The 21110-nt window shown below is 40.5% G+C and overlaps 1 protein-coding gene across 1 annotated transcript in view; it reads right to left on the bottom strand.

Annotated features, from left to right (window-relative positions):
• Positions 1–7965: 7965 nt before the first annotated feature.
• DBNDD2 (dysbindin domain containing 2) overlaps positions 7966–21110 on the bottom strand; it is a 44693-nt gene continuing 31548 nt past the window's right edge. Inside the window, exons 3-4 of the mRNA XM_083358986.1 lie at positions 19821–19967; positions 7966–12173 (exon numbers count right to left, since the gene is read on the bottom strand). Of these exons, the coding sequence (XP_083215112.1) occupies positions 11971–12173; positions 19821–19967 (350 nt within the window). The 3' untranslated portion in view covers positions 7966–11970. The remainder of the gene's footprint in view (positions 12174–19820; positions 19968–21110) is intronic.

Genomic DNA, 21110 nt, shown 5'->3' with positions numbered 1-21110 from the left:
AAAGGCCTTAGGGGAAACTTTGCTGTAAATTATCATTTCTCAAGTGTGTCCTGGAGGTTTTCAAGATCCTTTCAGGCGGTCAGAGAAGTGAAATAAAAAAATATTTTAAAATGTTTTTGTTTTAATTTCTGATACAGTAAATATCGACAGCTATAACCCACATACAAGTAGTTCTCACTCAATGACCGTTCATTTAATGATTGTTTGAACTAATGGTGGTACTGAAAAACAGCGACATATGACCAACCCTTGCCCTTACAACCATTGCAGTATCCCGACAATCAAGTGATCACATTTCAGGCACTTGGCAACTGTCCCTTGTTTTGCTATCATTGCTGCATCCTACTGCAAGGCGATCAAACCGGTCAGTCCTAGAGGAGATCAATCCTGACTGCTCTTTAGAAGGCCAGATCCTGAAGCTAAAACTCAAATACTTTGGCCACCTAAGGAGAAGGAAGGACTCACTGGAGAAGAGCCTAATGCTGGGAAAGATCGAAGGCAATAGAAGGGGACGACAGAGAATGAGGTGGCTGGATGGAGTCACTGAAGCAGTAGGCGTGAGCTTAAATGGACTCCAGAAGATGGTAGAAGACAGGAAGGCCTGGAGGAATGTTGTCCATAGGGTCGCGATGGGTCGGACACGACTTCGCAGCTAACAACAACAACAACAGTAACATGATTGCCATTTGCAACTGTCCCAGCAGCTTTCAGCAAGCAAGGTTAATGGGGAAGCTGGCAAGAAATCATACATCATGGTCGCATTATTTGTCTTTTAAAGTTTGCAGATGAGTTGCTTAATGACACCAATGGAATTGGCAGAGCTGCTGTCACTAAGTGTGGCAGTCACATGATGTTTTGCTTTATGATGACTTTGCTGAGGGATGGATTAGGTCCCAATTAGGGTAAACCCCTGTCTTGTCCTCAAACATTTTTAAGAATGCAAAAGGGTCCTGAGAATGTTGGAGAACTGCTGCTCCAAATTTTAGTCATAGCAGGTAGAAGTACCTAGCCAGTCTTGCTTATTGTACAAGCGTCATATAAGTCATCTTCATGTTTACCATGAAACATCTAAGCAGGAAGGAGCCTGGTTAATATTTGGGATGGGAGATCTCGAGGAAATGCTAGGCTTTTGTGCTGGACTAAGTAGTTAAACCACTTCCATCTTGTTGCTGAGCAAACTACATGGACTTGTTGGTAAAGCCACCTGTAGAGATGGAGGTCAAGGTTATGAAGGGGCTGTGTGCAGCAAACTGCCATGCCTCAGTATCTTTTTTACCTCATGTCTATGAGCTCATTCCAATTAGCACCACCAAGGACTGCCAGGAACCATCAAGATATGTGAGACTCTACCCTGGCTGGGATGTTCTTAAAGATGGACAAGGGAATACACCAATAACAATGTTGTTGCTGTGTGCTCTTTGCTGCTTGTTAAAACTGTATAAAAGTAATAAACTCTGCGTAGGCAAACAGACATTTTGGACACCCTTCGATGACTGGTTTCTGAATCCCACAGCCACCACGAGTTAAGATGAAATCCAGCAAGAGTTTGCATATTGTGATGACATTCTGTACAAGCAAAAGCACGAGTGTGTACACAAAGATACAAAACACAATAGCAAAAAAACACGTTATATCTCAACTTTTTAAATACAATAAAAGATTTTAAACATTTCTGTGGTGTCAGAACCCATTCCTATTTTATTTCAATTCTATCTATCCTCTCTGATCTAAAAATGAATTCCACCTTTCCCTGGGGAGCGGGGATGTGCCTGCAGGACTATTACTTTCACTTCCTCTATTTGCTACAATGTAATCCTTTACTTTGTTTATTGGGTCTGTATCCTCAACAACTTGTTTCCTGTGTTATATCTCTCTCTCTGAGCTCTATCTTTTAAACTGTTAGTTAAGAACAAAGGAGGGAATAAGGAATGTAACCTCAGTGCCTGGTTTATATCTACGCTCTCAGAGGAAGGTGTGAAGAAGCCGCCAACCTCCTGTGTGAGCTGGAGACAGGCTGATATTATCTCCCCGGTTCCCACAACAGACTTAACACTTAGGGATTGGCCATCCCTCATCAGGAGGGTGATCTATGGGGTGGGGTCTTGCTTTGGGATACTATAATCTACTGCACTGCATGGAAAATCTCAGGTCCTGTCTATTATGCCTGCTATCACCTACTCTTAATAAAAGTTCCTGTTTGGAAGAAATTGTTTCCAAGAGTTCTGCTTTCTTAAGATGTGGGTTTAAAGTGGGACCTGACATGTGGTTAAAATTCTACTAAGCACAGGTGAATATAGCAATTTATAACCACAAACTCCTGTGTAGCATGGGCATATGAAAACATAGCTCTCTAAACATTGCAGCTTGAGAGAATAGGATCAGGAAAACAATATCCATGCAGCTATTTCACACTGGCTCTGTTGAAGAAATATGGCTACAAAGAGCTTATATGGCTCCCCTTTGTATTGCACAATTATTGTTTGGGGATGGAGGGAGCATACTGAAGGCACTTCCTTATTCATTCATTTCAACACTAACAAGAATTAATAGGTAAGAAGTTGGGCTTGACAAAACTGCTTTCAGAGAAGTAGGAGGCTGGAAAGGTAACACTTGACTTGACTTACCAAGCAGTTCAAGTGTAAGCACGCAGAATTGTGAAAATGGGTGGAGGCGAGATGGGCTATATCCAAGAAGGTCAGTCTGCAACTCAGAAAGTTGAAGATAACATAGAATGTTATCTGCTGGACAAAAACAGAAGAAATGAACTCAGAAGAACCCAAAAGATGCTAAGTTGATTGAAGTGCATTAGGACCAGTTGATTATTGCAAAAGAACTTGAAAATGTACCAATAAAACAGAACAATTTCTCTGGCTGAAGAATTTATGTAGCCTAGGAAGGAAACCAAAAGGTCAGAACACATTCTATCCAGCAATCAACACTCAGTTAAGCAGGGATTAACACCAGACAACAATCATATTGAACCCATACAGTGAGTCTAGATTAATGAAATTAATGAATGTCATGGAATGGGAACGGTTACATTATTCAAATCTGTGCTATTTGAAGTGATATTTCTTCAAAAAAAATATGGTAATTGGTAGTTGCTGGCAGAAAAGGACAATGAATCTTAAACAAATTGTTATTTGTATATTAATGAAATATTGCAGTAAAAGCTGAAAAGAATATATTTAAGCTTATGGTTAACAAGGGCATAAAATTAAATCTATAAAGTTATTTGTAAATATTCCTTTTCCCCATTTTTCTTTCTAGTTCTACTAAGGATTTCATGGACATTAAGCTACAGCTGTATTGTTTGCAGAAGTTAAAGTCATGTTAAAGACAGCCTCCCTGCAAGTATTTCAGATTTTAAGAGAGAAATTTTTTCCAGCAGAGGGCAATCACGATCTTTTTAGACTGCAGCCCATATTTTGCAGAGGTCCCTCTGGCAAAGTAGTTGTACTCTTTTTAATCTTTTTAGGCTTGAATACAGTAGCGCTTCCACATCTGTTGCCATCTAGTGGTCACTTGGATCTTCGTAGACTTTGCTTGAATCACGGGATGGCACATTGTGGTTTAGCTCAGGGGTCCCCAACCCCCGGTCTGTGGACTAGTACCGGGCCACAGCATGCCAGCAACCAGTCCACACAAACAAGCAAAGGCCCATCTGTGGGATGCAGGCAGCACACAAAACCATGCACCCTCTGGTCCACAGAAAAACCTCTCTCCATGGAACTGGTCTCTGGTGCCCAAAAGATTGGGGACCTCTGGTTTAGCTAGTCATGTGAACATTGCAGTTTGCCAACATTGGGTTATGGTGGGAGGATGACATGTTTTGTGCTTCAGAGCCACATTTCTTATAATAGTGATTTTGGCTTACAAGGGTGTCAGGAGGAATGATTATTGAGCTTGTTATGTTATTGAAGTTTCTCTTTCATCCCTATTCAGAATAGCATTTTGAGGTTTAGGGAGAAAGCATTTGATGTTAAATATTGATGTACATTGATTACAAGAGTTTCAGATAGGAAATGATTGATACACCTCCTGATCCCCAAAGACTTTGAATGTTAACCAAATAAAAATATACAGTATAAAATAATATAGTGATAAAAATCATAGAATTATAGGACTGAAAGGGACCTTGGAGGTCTTCTAGTCCAACACCCTGCTCAGGGCAAGAATTCTTGTTCCATCCTAGAGAAACGGTTGTCCAATCTTTTCTTGAAAGCCCTCTGGTGAAGGAGCATCCACAACTTAGGGAGGCAAGCAGTTCCATTGATTAATCGTTCTTAATGTCAGGAAATTCCTCCTTATTTCCAGGTTGAATCTCCCTCTGATAAGCTTACCCCCATTGCTTCTTGCCCTGGCCTCAGATGCTATGGAGAATAAATCAGCATCCTCTTCCCTGTGACAGCCCTTCAGGTATTGAAAGACTTCTTTTCATTAGGCTAAACATACCCAGTTCCCTTAGCCATGCATTATATCATTTAGTTACCATCTTTAGCTTATCACCTTTGTTGCTCTTCTCTGCACTCTTTCCAGGGCCTCAGCATCTTTTTTGGGTCCCGGAGATCAGAAATGGATGCAGTATTCCAAGTGTGGTCTCACTAGTGCAGTATAAAGCAGTATAGTACTATCACTTCCCATGATCTTGAGGCTATCCCTCTGTTGATGTAGCCTAGAACTGGTATTTTTGGCAGCTGCAGCACACTGCTTGATCATACTTAAGTGGTGATCCAGTACGACACCTAGATCCTTCTCACAGTTACTACTGTTGAGCCTGTACCTCCTATTCTATACCCATGTGTTGGTTTTTCCTGCCTAAGTGCAGGGCCTTACTTTGCTTACCACTGAACTGCATCTTGTTAGATGTGATAATACAGTAATTAAAACAAGAAAGAGTGATAATACAAAGATGTTGTCAGTCACCCACATAAAGGACTGGCCAATTTTCTCAACTTCATTTGAACTGTACATGGGACTTTTAGAAAGCAAAGTTGATTAAATGTGATTTATTGCAGAGAGAAAGGAAGAATCAGGTCAACCCTTTAAATTGTGTACTTACTTCTGAGTAATTATCTGAGAATATTTAAAATGTTTTAATATTTACATGGCACATAATAAGGAATCCACCAGATTCTTTTCTGTCACTATCTTCAGAAAGCAAGACATATGTTGTCATTGGCACCTTGTCGTACATTTTATGCAAACAGTTGCTGGCAGAAGTACAGTAGGCTTTTTTCCCCCTCATGACCATAGCAGATAAAATAACTGCTTCACTCTGCTGCAGTGAGCCTCTTGGTGGGCCTCTTCTGAATTTTGTTTCTATTAAATGTGCATAAGGACAGTTTAGTGTAATGTGATTGTTTGATTGTGGCCTTGTGTGCTGTGTGAGCCCATGCAGTGTAGTTTGAAAACCATGATTTATGGCTTAGCATCTGGTGTAAACACCTTGTGTCAACTAAACCTTATATAGTATAGCATGGATAAGCAAGCTATGCCTTAGCTTAGTGTATGAACTCAGCTATATGATTTATTTATTTATATTTCCTGTTTCTAGACCTCCCATCTTCCCTATAGAACGGCTAGCTGCAAAAGAAGATAGGCATTTTAATCTATTAACTATTGTACACAGGGAAGTGGAAAAAGTCTAGCTTCCTTCTCTATGCATCTGGCTCCTAACTGAATGTTAAGCCTTAGCTGACCTTTAACCAAACTGGCCAGTTACTTAATGGAATTGTCACAAATTGTATCTTGTGTACTTTAATGGATTTTACTTGTTTAAATTCCCCTCCCACACAATTTTCATTACTTTTCTGTGAAAAGCTTTAGTCTAGGTGATCAGATATGATTAATGTTAAGGACATTTTCCTCTGCAAAGCTATTAAGAATTATTTTCTGAGTGCAGTTCAGCTGCTGACCTTTCAAAACACTTGCATTATTTCACTGGCTTTTTCCTTACTGGCAAGGGGGCAGGTTTGTGGCTGCCAGATCTCTTTTTCTGGACTTTCTCCCCACGCACCTGTTCCTCCCAAAGTCTTCCTCCTTCCAGTCTCTCCCTCTCTATTTAACCTTTCTCTCAAAAACAATGACTAGAGCTGCACTTGCAAGGGGAAGTGGAGGGGAGAGAGTCTATGAGTCATTTGCACCTGGACGGAAGTTTTAGTGCTAAAAGCTGCAACCAGGGCCACAAAAGGCTAGCTGATGTGTTGACTCAGTACAGATGCCAAGCAACTACAGAGAGCCCCAGGAACTGAGCCAGCCCAAGGTTATTTATACATTGCACTTTGTTTTCCTCTTATTCTTTTCTTTCAAGGATAGTTTTATATTCTCATTGATACTAGGTACCACCGTTCTGGTTTAAACCTACTTGCAGTTCATGGACAACCCTGAATACTCTTTTGAGGTCATTGATTTTCTATGTCAGTTTTCTAAGGTCTGTGAGCCACAAAATCTAGCCACCCATCAGTTTGGACTAATGGATTATATGAATGTGCACATGCAAACAGTTAATGGTTCAGTGTGTCACGCAGACTCAGAAAAGTGGATTCATTGAGCAGATTATGGTAAGGTGAGGCTCACTGTGTAAACCCAAGGCTACCAAAACATCCAAATGACCACTTGTTGTTGTTAGCTGCGAAGTCGTGTCCGACCCATTGCCACCCCATGGACAATGTTCCCCCAGGCCTTCCTGTCCTCTACCAACTTCTGGAGTCCATTTAAGCTCACACCTACTGCTTCAGTGACTCCATCCAGCCACCTCATTCTCTGTCACCCCCTTCTTCTATTGCCCTCAATCTTTCCCAGCATTAGGCTCTTCTCCAGTGAGTCCTTCCTTCTCATTAGGTGGCCAAAGTATTTGAGTTTCAGCTTCAGGATCTGGCCTTCTAAAGAGCAGTCAGGGTTGATCTCCTCTAGGACTGACCGGTTTGATCACCTTGCAGTCCAAGGGACTCGCAGGAGTCTTCTCCAAAATGATCACTAGATGGCAGCAAAGAATTGGAACTGTCTGTATGTCTTTGCTGCCATCTAGCAGTTGTCTGGATTTTTGCAGCCTCGTATTTCTAGTCCTAATAAACCATAGAAGAGGAGGGAAGGAACTTGGAATAAACCAAAGATTTTGGGAGATAGGATTTTTCAAGGATGTGAATGGATGTCACACAGAAAAAGAAGACCTGTTCTCTTTCAGTGCAAATAGCATTTAAGGTACCAGAAGGCAGGTTGTTATAAGGAGAAAATATTCTTACATTAATGCTCTTACAAATTGCCACTGGTAGTGAGAGGATTCCCTTCCCTAGCTGCACTATGTACACTTCAAAAATTATTTGAAGTGAGTGCTTCAGAACTCAATTAAGCACAGCATCATTCTACTATTCATTATAGCAGCCCGATTCCTCCTTCCCCCCTTCCATGTGGATCTGAAAACAATTGCTTTAAAATTATATATTGTATTAACTTGAACCAATTGATTTTGTAAAACAGTCAAGGTTGGTACCCCCCTCTCCTTGGTGCTACTCTTTAAATTGTTTTGTAATTTATCTTTGGAGGAATAAATCTGCAGTGCCTGAGATAGACTTCAGTGTTAAAACAACTTTAAATTTGCCTACAAAATTTTGCTCTTCAGCCTTGGTTACCAGTCCATAAACTAACATTATTAGAAGTCACAAAACTGGCTTGAGAACAAATAAGACAGTTTTATATGCTGTTTATAGAGTTGTATAAATTTTGTTACAGAACTGTAATCTGCACTTTTCTCTCTCCCCATCCCCATTTCTGATGCTCTATCCATGGATCAACATGTTATTGTGTTTAAACTCAAGTATTCCTCACTTGATGCCATATACATCAAATCAAGCAAATATGCACAAATCAGGTTGCTTTTGATCTGGCTATAAATGGCCCAACTGTTACTTCTCAATTATCACTTGACTTAGCAGAGATTTGACTTGGAGACATTTTTCAGTCAGTCATCATGTTTTAATGGATTAATCCAACCAATTGACTAAGAGCTACAGGCAGGACTCAGTCCACAAAGGCAGCAATTTCACACAGTGAGGTTGTCAACAAATAAAAACAGATGAATTAAGTATGAGGAATATTGAAACGTTCCATAATTATTCTATCCTGTGGGACTGCCAAATCCTTATTGACTACAATGGCTATCATCAATTGTTCAGGGGCATTTACACAAGGGGATTAAAAGTAGTCGAGATGGCAGCCACAACCACAAGCTTTGAAGCCTCACCTCTTTTGCACATATAAAAATGGGGCGGGGCTCTGGTCATGCAGCCCCCACCTTGATGTTTTCTTAAACTTCTTCCCCCACAGAGACTCCTAAGGCTGTTTATGTTGGCTGGGGCTAATGGGAAGGGGAAATCAACAATATGCCCCAAACCACAAATGCTCTCATTCAGATGAATACTATAGTTCCATCCTTCACAGTGGTTTTGCTACTAAATCTGCTACTAGTTTACTCTTAAATGTTTCAGCATGTAGGATGTTGAAAGTTTGACATGTCACTGAACTTGTAACATTTTCAGGCAAGGTTTATTTTTACATCACAGGTAGTCCTTGACTTATGACTGTTCGCTTAAGTGACTGTTCAAAGTTGCTATGGAACCTCCCCCAAAAGGTACTTACCACCCAATTTTGAACTTACAATAGCTGCCCACCCCAAGTCATGTCATCGCATTTTGTCTCCTTAGCAACTGGCTCACCTTTGTGGCTGTTTTCACATCCTGTGGTTACATGACTGCAATTTTTGATGTTTTTGCTGGTTTCTGGCATTTACTTTCAGTTTTCAGCAAACACCATCCATTGGATATAATGGATTTGTTTAATGACCGCAGCATTCACTTAACAACCACTGGGTTCAAGTAACACCTGCACAAAAATGTTGTAAAATTTGGTCTTGTCACATGGTGTCCTGCTTAATGACTGCAAGGACGACTTATGACCATAATTCTGGGCTCAATTATGGTTGAAGACTATCTGTATCTTCAGTCCTACAGCACAGTGGAGAAAACCCTTACAAAATGTCTCCATTGACAGTGGAGTCATAAGTTCTGATTTCTTCTACTGCCTGATTTCCCTTCATCTGAAGGGGTGAAGTATGGCCTTATCCACATACCTTGCTAAGAAAGTGGCATGGTTCCCATGACATAGTTAACCATAAATTATTCACTTTAGCCTAATCTAGCATATTGTTATGATCTCCAGCACGTTTTATGAAGAGCATTATCCTTTCCCAAACTACTAACCTGTCTACTAAACATATCCATGATTCTGAGTTGACCCTAATCACTAAAATAAAATAAAAAATGATAGTGAAGCTACTTAGCATTTAATGTTCAAAGCACTTTATGTACATATTACCTTCTCAGATTTTTTCCCCAAACTTCCCAGTGAGGTGTGGCACCTCTAAATCCTATATTGGATGAAAGCAATTACATTAAAAACATAATACAAAAAGAAGAGATGCTGTACCAATTTCTTAAAACTATAGAATTCGATTCTGCAACTGATATATTTTTCAGTATTATTGTTCCCATAGTGAGGAAGTAGGAAGGTTTTGGAAAAGAGATGTAGTGATGCTGCAGCTAACTCTCTGGTTCATATCAGTGGTGAGATTTTACCAGGAACTTTCTAAGACTCATCTCATGCATCCTTCACAGGAGGCTAGTATACATCAGTGACAAGGAATCTCTTGGCCTCCAGATTTGCCAAAATGAAATTTCCAGCATCTCTCCTCATTAGCTACAAACAGTGATTCAGCAATATTTTAAGGGACACATGCTCCTGTACCAAGGTACCTCTAACCCATGCTGGAATGTGAAAAACATGAAGGGTCATTTTGCCATGCATGGCAGACTTGTGAAAAAGCAAAAACAAAAAAGGATAAAAATACATATAATGATATAAAGAATTTTAAAGCCTAATATTCAAATAAAACTAGCACTTATGGATAACCAATTAGAAAAGATTTATAGATTTGGTATATGATAAGTGCAGCTAAACTATTAAATTCCCCAAGTTGGAAAAATACTGAAATACCCATAATGGAGAAATGGATTGGGAAGATGGCAGAATTGGTGGTAATGACATAACTGAGTTATTTGATAAGGGATAAAACAAGTTTTTTTTATTTATATAAGACTGGAATAGGGACCTTATGCTGAAAATGGGGAAAAAGATTTTTGGATTTCCTGAATAAAAAGTGTTGAATATTTATAAAAATATAAAGGTGGGATAAAAATAAATAAAAAATACAGGAAGAGAATTGTGTAAGATAATTTTAAAGAGGGAGGAGAGACAATAAGTTTTTAATTGCTCTAAAGTAGATTGGGAGAGATTGCTTCTTTATATATTTTTTCTTTTTTTTATCTCTATCTTTCACGCTTATCTTTTTTTTCTTGATCTCTCATTGTATTATTCTTATATTTATCTTTTAATAATATGAAAAGTGCTAATAAAAATTATATATATATTAAACGAAGGGGACAAGTTCTCTAATATATTGAAAGGAAAGCAAAGTTTAAGTGCCAAAATGTCCTCCAATTTCCACAAAGCTTCCTTCTCCCAGAGAAAGAGTCTTCTGTTTTTCTGCCTCATTCTATCTGCCTCAAGCCAGGGATATTTTTTTTGAGACATTTTAGTGTAAATATTTTAGCACTGATGATGTCACTTAGTTTGGTATTGAAACGTCTGCTGGAAAACCACAAAGCTCAGAGAACGCCAAGGACCCCACAGTTCAATCTTAAGCTACAAATATTCTATCAGTGTGTAATTAACTTTATAAAGAGGCAGTCAGTAATTCTTTTTGTCTCCTATTATCTGTATCTGCATCATTCCACAGCCTCTCTGGCTACTCCTTCTTCTTAATCCGAAAAAGTTCCATGGAAGGAGTTTTCTTTTGCAGTCTTTGTCTGATTTGACTTTGACCAATATAACTGAAGACTGAGATGCCAGAGAGTGGGAGACAGGACTGTGGAATGAAAGGTATTGCATAGACAAGTACCTTTTAGGCACTTTACAACTAAGGTAAATATAAAGACACAGCACCAAAGCCATGAGAAATCTACAAAACGTTCTTCTGCCTTGGAAAAAGTTCTGAAAGCCATTTCTCTCCCATTAAACAAAATAAGAATGATTAGGGGAAATGGAGAAGATGTTTTCCTCATAGAAATAATTGGACTACTTTAAAACTTAAGGGAGAGCAATTAAAGTTTACTTTGCTACTGAGGTATTCAGCATGGAGGTTCAAAGGAAGTTTTTCTAAGGACTGTCCTGACTGTGTAGCTTTTCCTTAAGACCCATTTTCCTCCTCCACAGCTCTTCCTGGGCTTTGTGGTACCTGCTGTTCATTTGCAATATAAGGATGTAAAAATCAGATGAATGAAAAAGTTAATAAAAATCTGATTCATTCCAAGAACCTTTCAAATTATTTTAGTCCCACCGTCTTTCAGCCATTCCTTTTCCATCTTTCCTATCCAGGTAGCCTCATTGTTCCTTTCCCAGTAACACACGTCATCCCAGCTGCTTGTTTGAAAGGAATGTAATTTTCTATTATGTTACAATTAAAGACATGCTGCATTCATGTTTGTGTGTGTATGTGTTAGGATTAGGGAGCCTATCAGTTTGCACAGGGGTCTTGCTTTAAATCTTCGTAGCCTTATAGCAAACTGAGTCCTCGTGTGAGGGAAGCAGAAGCATTACTGTATGCATAAAAAGATGGAGAGTTAAATTCTATTTTAATTCTGTAGCACCCGTGCCTCACCCTATTCTCCCTCTTCTGTTGCCTTATCCATGCATTGACCATCCTGCAGGAGGAAGGATTATCTTGAATCTTCCCCAAGTACAACAATTGGACAGGGAGTTTCTGTGAGTTTTACACAGTGGGAATCGGAGCAATCCAGTCATGTTCGTAATCTCATGCTGGCAGGGTCCGTATAGCAGGGTGGATGCAAAATCTTGCTAGCTCTTGCTCTCCGGTTCTTCAGACCCATCTTGCTCCAATTCTTCCTCATCTGACTGCACCACAGGAGTCTCAGCTCCTTCTTCACTGGTGTCCAGGCTATTCAGGTCTGTAGAGGCAGATGATGTGGATGAAATTCGTGATTTGATTTCAACTGTATTGGGCACTTGCAGAGCAATGTCTTCCTGGAAGGGGTTAGAATCTGGCAAAGGAGAAGGACAAAAAGGAAAGAAGGAAAAATTAGATGATTGGCATCTGCTTTACCCTGTCCCATAATATCCTGGTATCAGCCCTCGGGGATAAGTGAATCTACTATATCCGATTTAGTTTTTATTTTACAGCTACTGTGTATTGCAGTTGATGGGCCAAACGTGAAAACTCTGCATTAAAATTTCATGTCAACATACATATTTCAACATTCAACATACATATTTCTTTTGTCATATTAACCTACTGCATACATTATCAGCTAATAATATCCTAGTGTATTTTATTCTTTCTTTTCACGAACCTCTATATCTTTGTGCAGACCTTTCCCTTAGCAACTTACAGACAAATTTGTTGATAAACTTTGTGGTAAAATTTAGAAAAAATGTATGTTTTGAATAACAAACATTTTTATACTACATTAAAATGCAAGATTATGTAAGTCTGCACTGAAATCTAAATTATACCTTTCCATTTTTGAAAATACATGCATTCATGAAAACACAAAATTAACTTAAATTCTTGTTCAAATGGTATCCCATCCTAAAATATTCTAGGACTTCATTTTGCAGGAAGTACAGTAGAAAATTCTAAGTATTGCTGCAATTTTTCAAAGATATGCACTGCTTATTGAAATCTGTTAACAGACATATGCACACCAGGCTATTAATAGAAAATGCAAAATGTACTGGATTTTATCACTGCATCACCAGAGTTGTATAAAGTAATACGTACTACTATTGTTCCGGACTTAAATAAATTGCGTGTAAATCACTTCCAAAGATAAAGTACAGACAAGAAAAATGCCATTTTAGGTCAGAGGAGTTTAAATTTCCTTTGTGCTGGGAAGCATTTATTCAATGATCAATCCTTCTCCAAATAAACAAACAAACAAAACGTTACAGATTGCCAACAATTCAATGTCCCCTGTTAATTACACACGGTAGAGAATATTATGACTGTTCATTGCACTAGATGCATATGTGCAGATAAGCTATCCATTTCCACAAACAGAGCTGATCTTTCCTTGCAGTCATCCTGCAGATAATGAGTAGTGGTGAGGATCCCTTTCTTCTAGTTCTGCATAATCCTTCACAGTTCTTTTTTTGTAAGAAAAAAGGTGCTGGAACTCACATCTTGTTAATCTTTTATTTAAATATATATATATATATTCAGTTCTTAGCAGGACCAGTGGTTGAGAAGTAATTAGATTATTTTTTTTTCATTTTTAAATTTGGAGTCACACTTTTGTGCTAAAAATTAAAAAAAGATTTTTAATTCACCAACAATTTTTAAAAATAAATTATTTACCTTTCACACGTAGTCAATCACCGTACATACACCCACACACATCAGTTGTGTAATGAAACATAACAGTTGCCACCCGCAGTAAGCACTTAGCGTGCGACCACACGACCAATCACAAGCTGAGCAGTGCCATCACAACTAGCGTGGACGAAGTACGCATGCATCAGACTCGACACACAAGCAGCCCGCTTGCATCATTGTAATGATTTTGCTGCCGACCTGCTATGCTCGACAGGGCGATTCAAGTCCATGTGGACCAAACATCAAATTTTCAAAAGTTATTTTTAAAACTTGGAAAATCCATTGAAAAAAGGTGCTGGAACGCTGTTCCGGTGCGTTCTATGACAAAAAAAGCACTGATCCTTCACCATGTCAAAAGAATCCATCATAAGCAGCCTTTTCAGGCATTTTGGCATGCCTAACCTAATTTACAAATGTTATAAACATTTACATCTTTGAATATATTCTGCTGTTTAGAACAGGGCTTTTCAACCTTTTCACTGATTGTACTACTTTTAGGATATGGCAACATCCGAGTACCACCAGTCGCCTAGCAAGGTGCCAAAAACTTGATGACAAAAAAAAGGGAAAAAAGTGATGAAGTACAGGTAGTCCTCGACTTACAACAGTTTGCTTAGTGACTTTTGAAGTTACAATGGTACTGAAAAAAGTGCCCCCCAAGACACAGACGAGCAAAACACCTGCCTGCCTGCCCAGTGGTGCTCTTCCTCCTGTCTGAGGTTTTCATTGTTGTGAGCACTTCTGTTGAGGATTGGCAGCGGGGGGTGGGGTGGGGTGGGTGTTTGGTTTTTATTCCCCCCATCTGCTGGGTGGTTGCAGCAGGTTTTGGTCACTTCACATGACCCTGGGACACTGTGACCATCATAAATATGAATCAGTTGCCAAGCATCTGAATGTAAATCACAAGACCCTGGAGATGCTGCAACATTCCAGCTGATCGGTGCTTCTTCTGGGCTCAGAAGCGCCAGGATCAGCGCCGAGTTCTAGCTGGAGCCTGGCGCTGATCCTGGCACTTCCACTGAGCCCTGACAGCCCCCCAAAAGCGCTGATCCTGGCGCTTCCACTAGGCCCTGACAGCCCTGCAGCTCCAGCCATCTCTGGCTCAGGCTTGTGCAGTTCAGCTCATTCCCCTCCCCTGCTACCACTTTTCTAGGATGGTTGCGTACCACCTGCCAGGTGGTAATGTACCACAGGTGGTACCCGTACCACTGGTTGAAAAGCACTGGTTTTGAATACAAATCACAAAATATAATCTGAGAGGAACAACAATAAGATGCTTCACTTAATGCTTAACATTAAACATTCTGTGGTCGTCCAAAACATGGTGAGCAGGCATCCCAGTTGATGAAAGGTGTGACGATCTCTTGCTTAGCAGATTGAGTGTTGAATCACAGTGATGCATTATTATCTTATTAGGTTTATTATGGCATGGCTTCAGTCGGCCTAAGTTCACGAAATGCCGTAGTATAGATGCCAACTAGAGAAACAGATGTGACTTTAATAAAAATGCTCTTGTAAGACTGCAGCATCAATACTTCACCTCCTATTTATTATAAAAAAATATCTCTGTAGACCTTGCCTTAAAACAGGGGTGGTTGCATCATATGGAGGCCACGCCCACCCCAGCTTCAGCAATGCAAAAAACGTTATGATAACTCACGACACGTTATGAGATGTGGTGAGTTTGACACCCAGGCCTTAAAATGAAAAAAAGGAAAGCATGAGTTAGCTCCTTGCAGTCAAGAATCACACAATGTAGGAATTCCAGGAAGGTCACTTTACTGTTGCAGGAGTATTTACACAATCTTGAAAGCCTGTCCAAAATCCTCACTGTCCCATTTGAAGGTCAATAAAGTCAAGGTGTGGCTGGGCTGACTCTCTTTCTCATACTTCCCACTTTCCCAGAACTAAGCAATCATTTTCCCTCTCCCACCTCCTTCTCAAGGGCAGACCTAAATTTCTTACAACATGTTTCTGATTCCTTTGCTCCTGGAAGAAAATTGGCAAATATGTGGGAAGTACCTGTGTAAACATTCCAGAGACCAAATAGTTTCTGCAGTTGCTTACTCTACTACACCTGTGATTATTATACGTCATTCATCTCCTTTTTTACATTGTCTACATTCTGCCTCTCTCTACACAAAAATTTACATTTCAAAATTATTTATTCAACAGAAGATATGGAATTTTATTAATCTCTCCTCATATTTCCTGGTGATGTAATCACATGGTCCCCAAGTTGCCATAAGTTGCCATATGAACCACCCAGTAGGAGTCCCCCTCAATAATAGTTAGGATCTAACTGGACAATGAAACATTACTAAACATGCTAATGAATATGTGACCCACTGACCTATTGGATTCAGGGACAGATGAAGCCACTGACCCTGTAATCTTCCACCCAGGCTGGGCTACTGTTTGGGCTAGATCCTATCCATGAATGAATCTCTGAGCTGCTCTTTATGCAATGCACATGCTTTACATTCCTTCTCCATCTTTGGCCACAGGAGCTTTGGTGCCTGGTTTGTAAATCTCAGCCTGGAGATTTAATCAGTGAGTCTACTTAACTGGAATGTGAAAGGCTATGCTGTGAAATGTCTGAATCACTCTCAGGGTGAATCATTGTGGTATAACTGAGCTCTGTTCCCTCTAGCACACAATCTAAAGTCTCCTGGTATTAGAAGGAAGATGTGTCAGTGTTTAAAAGAGCTTTTAATCTACACAAATGCAAAAGTATTTTGGAGATGTTAGCAGTGCTGCCTATCCAGGGACTTAACAAACTGACTATATGCTTTGTTGGATTTTTATAATTTCATTTTTTACATAATTGTAAAGTTTTCATTCAATGTACATGCATTTGATAAAAGCATATGATAGAAGCATAATGACATCAATGCATCACAACACATTATGCTATGATGCAAATACCATTTGGTGCATAACTGGCATGATAATATCCTGTGGAGCATGATGTCTCTATCCCCACCTATGATGTGAGGCAATTCCAGATGTTGCTTAACTTCAGTTTCAAATGTACTTCATCACTGGCTGGAGCTGCTGGAAGTTGTAGTTCCAACATCTGGAACATCACAGAAATTGTCCTGAAAGTGATGGTGGCAAAGGGTATTTAACTTTAGAAGTATTTAATATAGGTCAGGAAATATAGTCAGCCTGCTTTATTCCAACTCCCTCATCATATTGCTATTATTCTATTTCACGGAATGAGATTAATCAAGGCCACAGAGTGATGGAATGAAAGCTGTGATAGAAAATGGTCACTCACTGTGAAATAAGCTTGGCTCAAGATATCCAGCATTCTTAAGTAAAAAACTGGTATTTGCATCAATCCAGGCACCTCTGTTAGAATCTAGCATTTTGAGATTCATCGAGGGGAATTTGGCTGTGTCCTTGGAACAGTTATTTCTTTTCATAAATTTCACACATTATTATTTAGGCAAACATAGAAAGAGAGGAGTAAGGAAAGCACTGTTGCTTAGCAACAAGTATGTGGTTGTTAAGCAACAGCTTCCCTGCACTTTCCATCCCCCACTCCTCAGAATAAACATCACTGTTAAGTTTACCAAAAAAAAAATGCATGGGAGAAAATGTGATAAGTAGAAAGCCAGAGGGAAGAAGACGACAAGGTGCTATAAAAACAGTTCACAATGTGCAGACAGCAGACAATGCAGACACGCAAGACACTACTATCACCAGACGGGTTGTTTTTCTGTTTAAATTTTGGACAGCAGATCCAAATGGCTCCAAACCCTCATCCAAACAGAGCAGTTTCTAACTTGAAACAATTCCAGTAAAATCAGAACAATGAGCAGGTTTGAGCAGGTTTCTTTTCCAACTGTTTCCTGTTTGAAACAGTTCTGCTCTGAAACATTTTGCACACCTCTCTGTGCAGCCTGCTATCACAGGACACAAAACAGGCTCGGACCTGCACTCGGGACAGTCTGCCCTCTTGGCACAAGTGGGCAAATACACATTTGGGGACACCCTGGCTGCCTTCGCTATCCCCCTTCTTAAGGCTGGCTACTTTATTTTATCCTAAAAGACCAGCAAAATAGCAACGTGATATACCCACCACAGGGAACTCCTTGGGTTCATTTCTTCGTGTGTGTGTGTGTGTGTGTGTGTGTGTGTGTGTGTGTGTGTCTTGTCCTGGAAAGCCAAGAAGGAATTTTTCCATGCTGATACCATATATGGCTAGAAACTGTACTGCTCTCTTGTTAACACTAAATAATTGTGTGTTTATTTAATTTATTTATTTACAAGGCTTATAAATTATTCCAACCGAAGCAAATTCTGAAAGGGTTTCAAGTGCTTACGGAGCATGGCCACTAATACTGGGTTGTCATGAGGCTAGTTAGGGCAAAAGTGTTTAGTCTAATTTAGGGCTTCAATTTATGGAGTGAAATAAGTATATTAAATCTAAAGGAGGCCTGCTCCTGTTTTGCCCCTTATTTTGTTCCAAACCACTAAAGATGGTGGCAATGATTTTGCCACTCTCAGCAGTGTGTGCTGGAGATGCTCTGGGGATCACAATGGGGCTAGGGCACTTGTCAGAGGTCCATCATGACTTGGCCACTCCTGGCTTAAACCAAGATTCCTATTGCTAAGGTTAGGAGTGGATAAATACATATCCAAATCTTGTGGGTGGAAGTAAGAAAGTCAATTGTTTCCTTAGACTTTAATCTATATAAATGTTGTGATGCTTCAAGTTTTACAAAATGCCAGAATTATTCATGGCCCACAGCATATCCATGATTCTTATTTCATTGTTTATTTCAATGTTGTTCAATTCAAATTAACACAGAAAGGGCCAGACATGACAACATGGAAGTTATACATTTATGAAAAGGGTAACAGGAAATACTTGAAAGTTTGGAGCAAATAAAGAATGGCCTGGAGATGTATATTTTTTTGTACGAAAGAAAAAAAAAGAAAAACTGAGTTTCTGTGTAGTAATAGGAGAACATTAGACAGGGCTGTGAGGTTTCTGGATTAACACAAAGGTTTATGATATCTTCTGGATGTAAATTTTTTTATATGTATTTGTGTTTTTCAGCTACAGTTGGGAACTTATAAAACAAAAAGCTCAAGCCTTGTCCACCGGCCATTTGGAAATTTGTTTGGGGTTATGACTTCATCTCCCAAATCAATGTTCCCACTAAGAAGCAGTAACAATCTCCCTTGAAAGGAACACGCCTCACATAGAACTTGACTGACTCTGTTTGGTACCACAGTTTTTCAATGTGGTTCCACTGTATACCATCCCACTTATGAATATTTCTCTTCCCTGATTTCTATCCCACCTGTCTTTAATTTTAGCAAATAGAGCAAGAGAATGTGACAGAAAAAGAAAACAGTATTATTTTTAAGTTTCTACAGTATTTTTCATAGTTGCAGAAAAGGATACCAATGAAAGTTATGTTTAAGGTGGTATTTCTAATAATCAAGATTCTAAGTGTTTCCCTGGCAGTCCATCTCTTTTCTGTTGTCAGCCCTTTGAGGTAGACCAGACTAGGAAATCAAAGTCAAGAATGCTAAAACTATTTTTATTGTAATATTAAAAAGGTAAAGGTTCCTCCGCACATGCGTGCTAGTCGTTTCCGACTCTAGGGGCCGGTGTTCATCTCCATTTCAAAGCTGAAGAGCCAGCGCTTGTCCGAGGACGTCTCCGTGGTCATGTGGCCGTCATGACTAGACGCCAAAGGCGCACGGAACGCTGTTACCTTCCCACTGTAGTGGTCCCTATTTTTCTACTTGCATTTTTACGTGCTTTCGAACTGCTAGGTTGGCAGAAGCTGGGACAAGTAACAGGCGCTCACTCTGTTACGCGGCACTTGGGATTCGACCCGCCAAACTGCCGACCATCTGATCGACAAGCTCAGCATCCTAACCCACTGAGCCACCGCGTCCCTCATTGTAATATTACAGTAACATAATTTTTTTTTCAAATGAATGCACCTCCTCCCCTCTCCCTTTATCTTCATTAGAAATAGGGAGGGTCAAGACTGAGATGCTTTCTCAAATTACATTTCTGCCTCAGACTGAAATTTCTTTTCAGTAAAAGAAATTGTTTTACTGTTTCTCAAGATTATTCTTATTGCCCAGTGCATCTGCATTCACACTAATTTCTACCTTTAATGCCCATGTTGGACCTGTGTTGATGAACTGCATATGCCTACATTTAACTTGGTTAAATTTCCAACCTTTTCCCTGAATGAAGAGTTTATCATAACACATCCCAGATGGAACACATGGGCCAACAATTGATATGGAAGGTTATCAAAGTTGTACATACCTGGCAGTAGGGTAGCTACATTGTTGTTGTCCTCTGTCCCACAGCTAAGAAATACATCAACAGTGTCTTGGTCAGAGAGATCCAACATTTCCATCTGTTCCAGCATGTCCACATTGACCTCCATGGAAGAAATGCTACCTAGGGGAGCTGGAAAGATGTAGAAATTATCATACTGCGTGAAGAATTCTCATAACAGAGGGCAAGACCTACACACAGCTTGACGCTTGTTTATACCTGTGTTATATATGTAAACAATCCCCGGAGAGAGATGTATATATGTTAACTGTTCAAACAATACGGCAGCAGCAAGCGTATAAACTAAAAGCAGCCTGACAAGAAAACACGCGGGAACTTTGACAGCTGTCAAAGTTCCCCGCACCGCGCAGGCGCCACCACTGACAGCTCGCGGCTGTCAAACGCCGGACTACGAAGAAGCCTGAGCTGTCAAAGCGTCCACCGTACAGCGCAGGCGCAACCACTGACAGCTCGCGGCTGTCAAAACACCAAGACACGCGGAAGCCGGAGCTGTCAACAAAAGACGACGCGGATTGGTCCCTGCCTGACAGGGCGCCAAAATGAACACCGCTGATTGGTCCTCACTACCAGCTGCCGGCTATAAAAGCCGGACAAGTTATTCTTTGTTTGCCTTTTGCTCTTAAATAAATCTGTTGTTACTAGCCTGTCGTCCCGAGTGGTCCTTCGGCTACTTCACTGGCGACGAGGATGGGATCGCTCCGGAGCTGAAGTCACGGCCGAGGAAGGGAGTTCCCGGCAAGAGCTGTCACGGAAGTTTTAACTTCCATCGGAGCAACCCAGGACCGGACGACATGGCAAACTTCGGCCGTGTGAGGGAGTTTGATACCCGCCATCCCGAGAGATGGCAATCACACCTCGGCCAAGTCGAGGGATTCCTCCTCGTCAGTAAGATCACTGACGACCGAGCAAAGGCCGCCGCTCTGCTGTACATCAGCGGGCCCCCGGTGTACGATGCAGCCGTCGGGTTGTTCAGCCCAGTGCCCATCACTGAAGTCTCCTACGCGGACTTGGTGGACCAGCTGAGCAAATACTACATGCCGGCTCGATCAGAACTATACTGGCGGGTGCAATTCGCGCAAAAGAAACAACGGCAGGACGAGCCCGCCAACGAATTCATCGCCGGGGTCAGGCATGCCGCAAGGAACTGCTGCTTCCCCGACCTGGAAGACCGCATCAGAGACCAGGTGGTGATCGGTCTGAGGGACGAGAAGCTACAAAAAAAACTGACGTCCAAACCCGACATGAACCTGGCCG

The sequence above is a fragment of the Vipera ursinii genome, assembly GCF_947247035.1.
Source record: "Vipera ursinii genome assembly, chromosome: 3".
In the NCBI taxonomy this organism is placed as follows: Eukaryota; Metazoa; Chordata; class Lepidosauria; order Squamata; family Viperidae; genus Vipera; species Vipera ursinii.
This window is presented reverse-complemented; position numbering and strand designations above follow the sequence as displayed.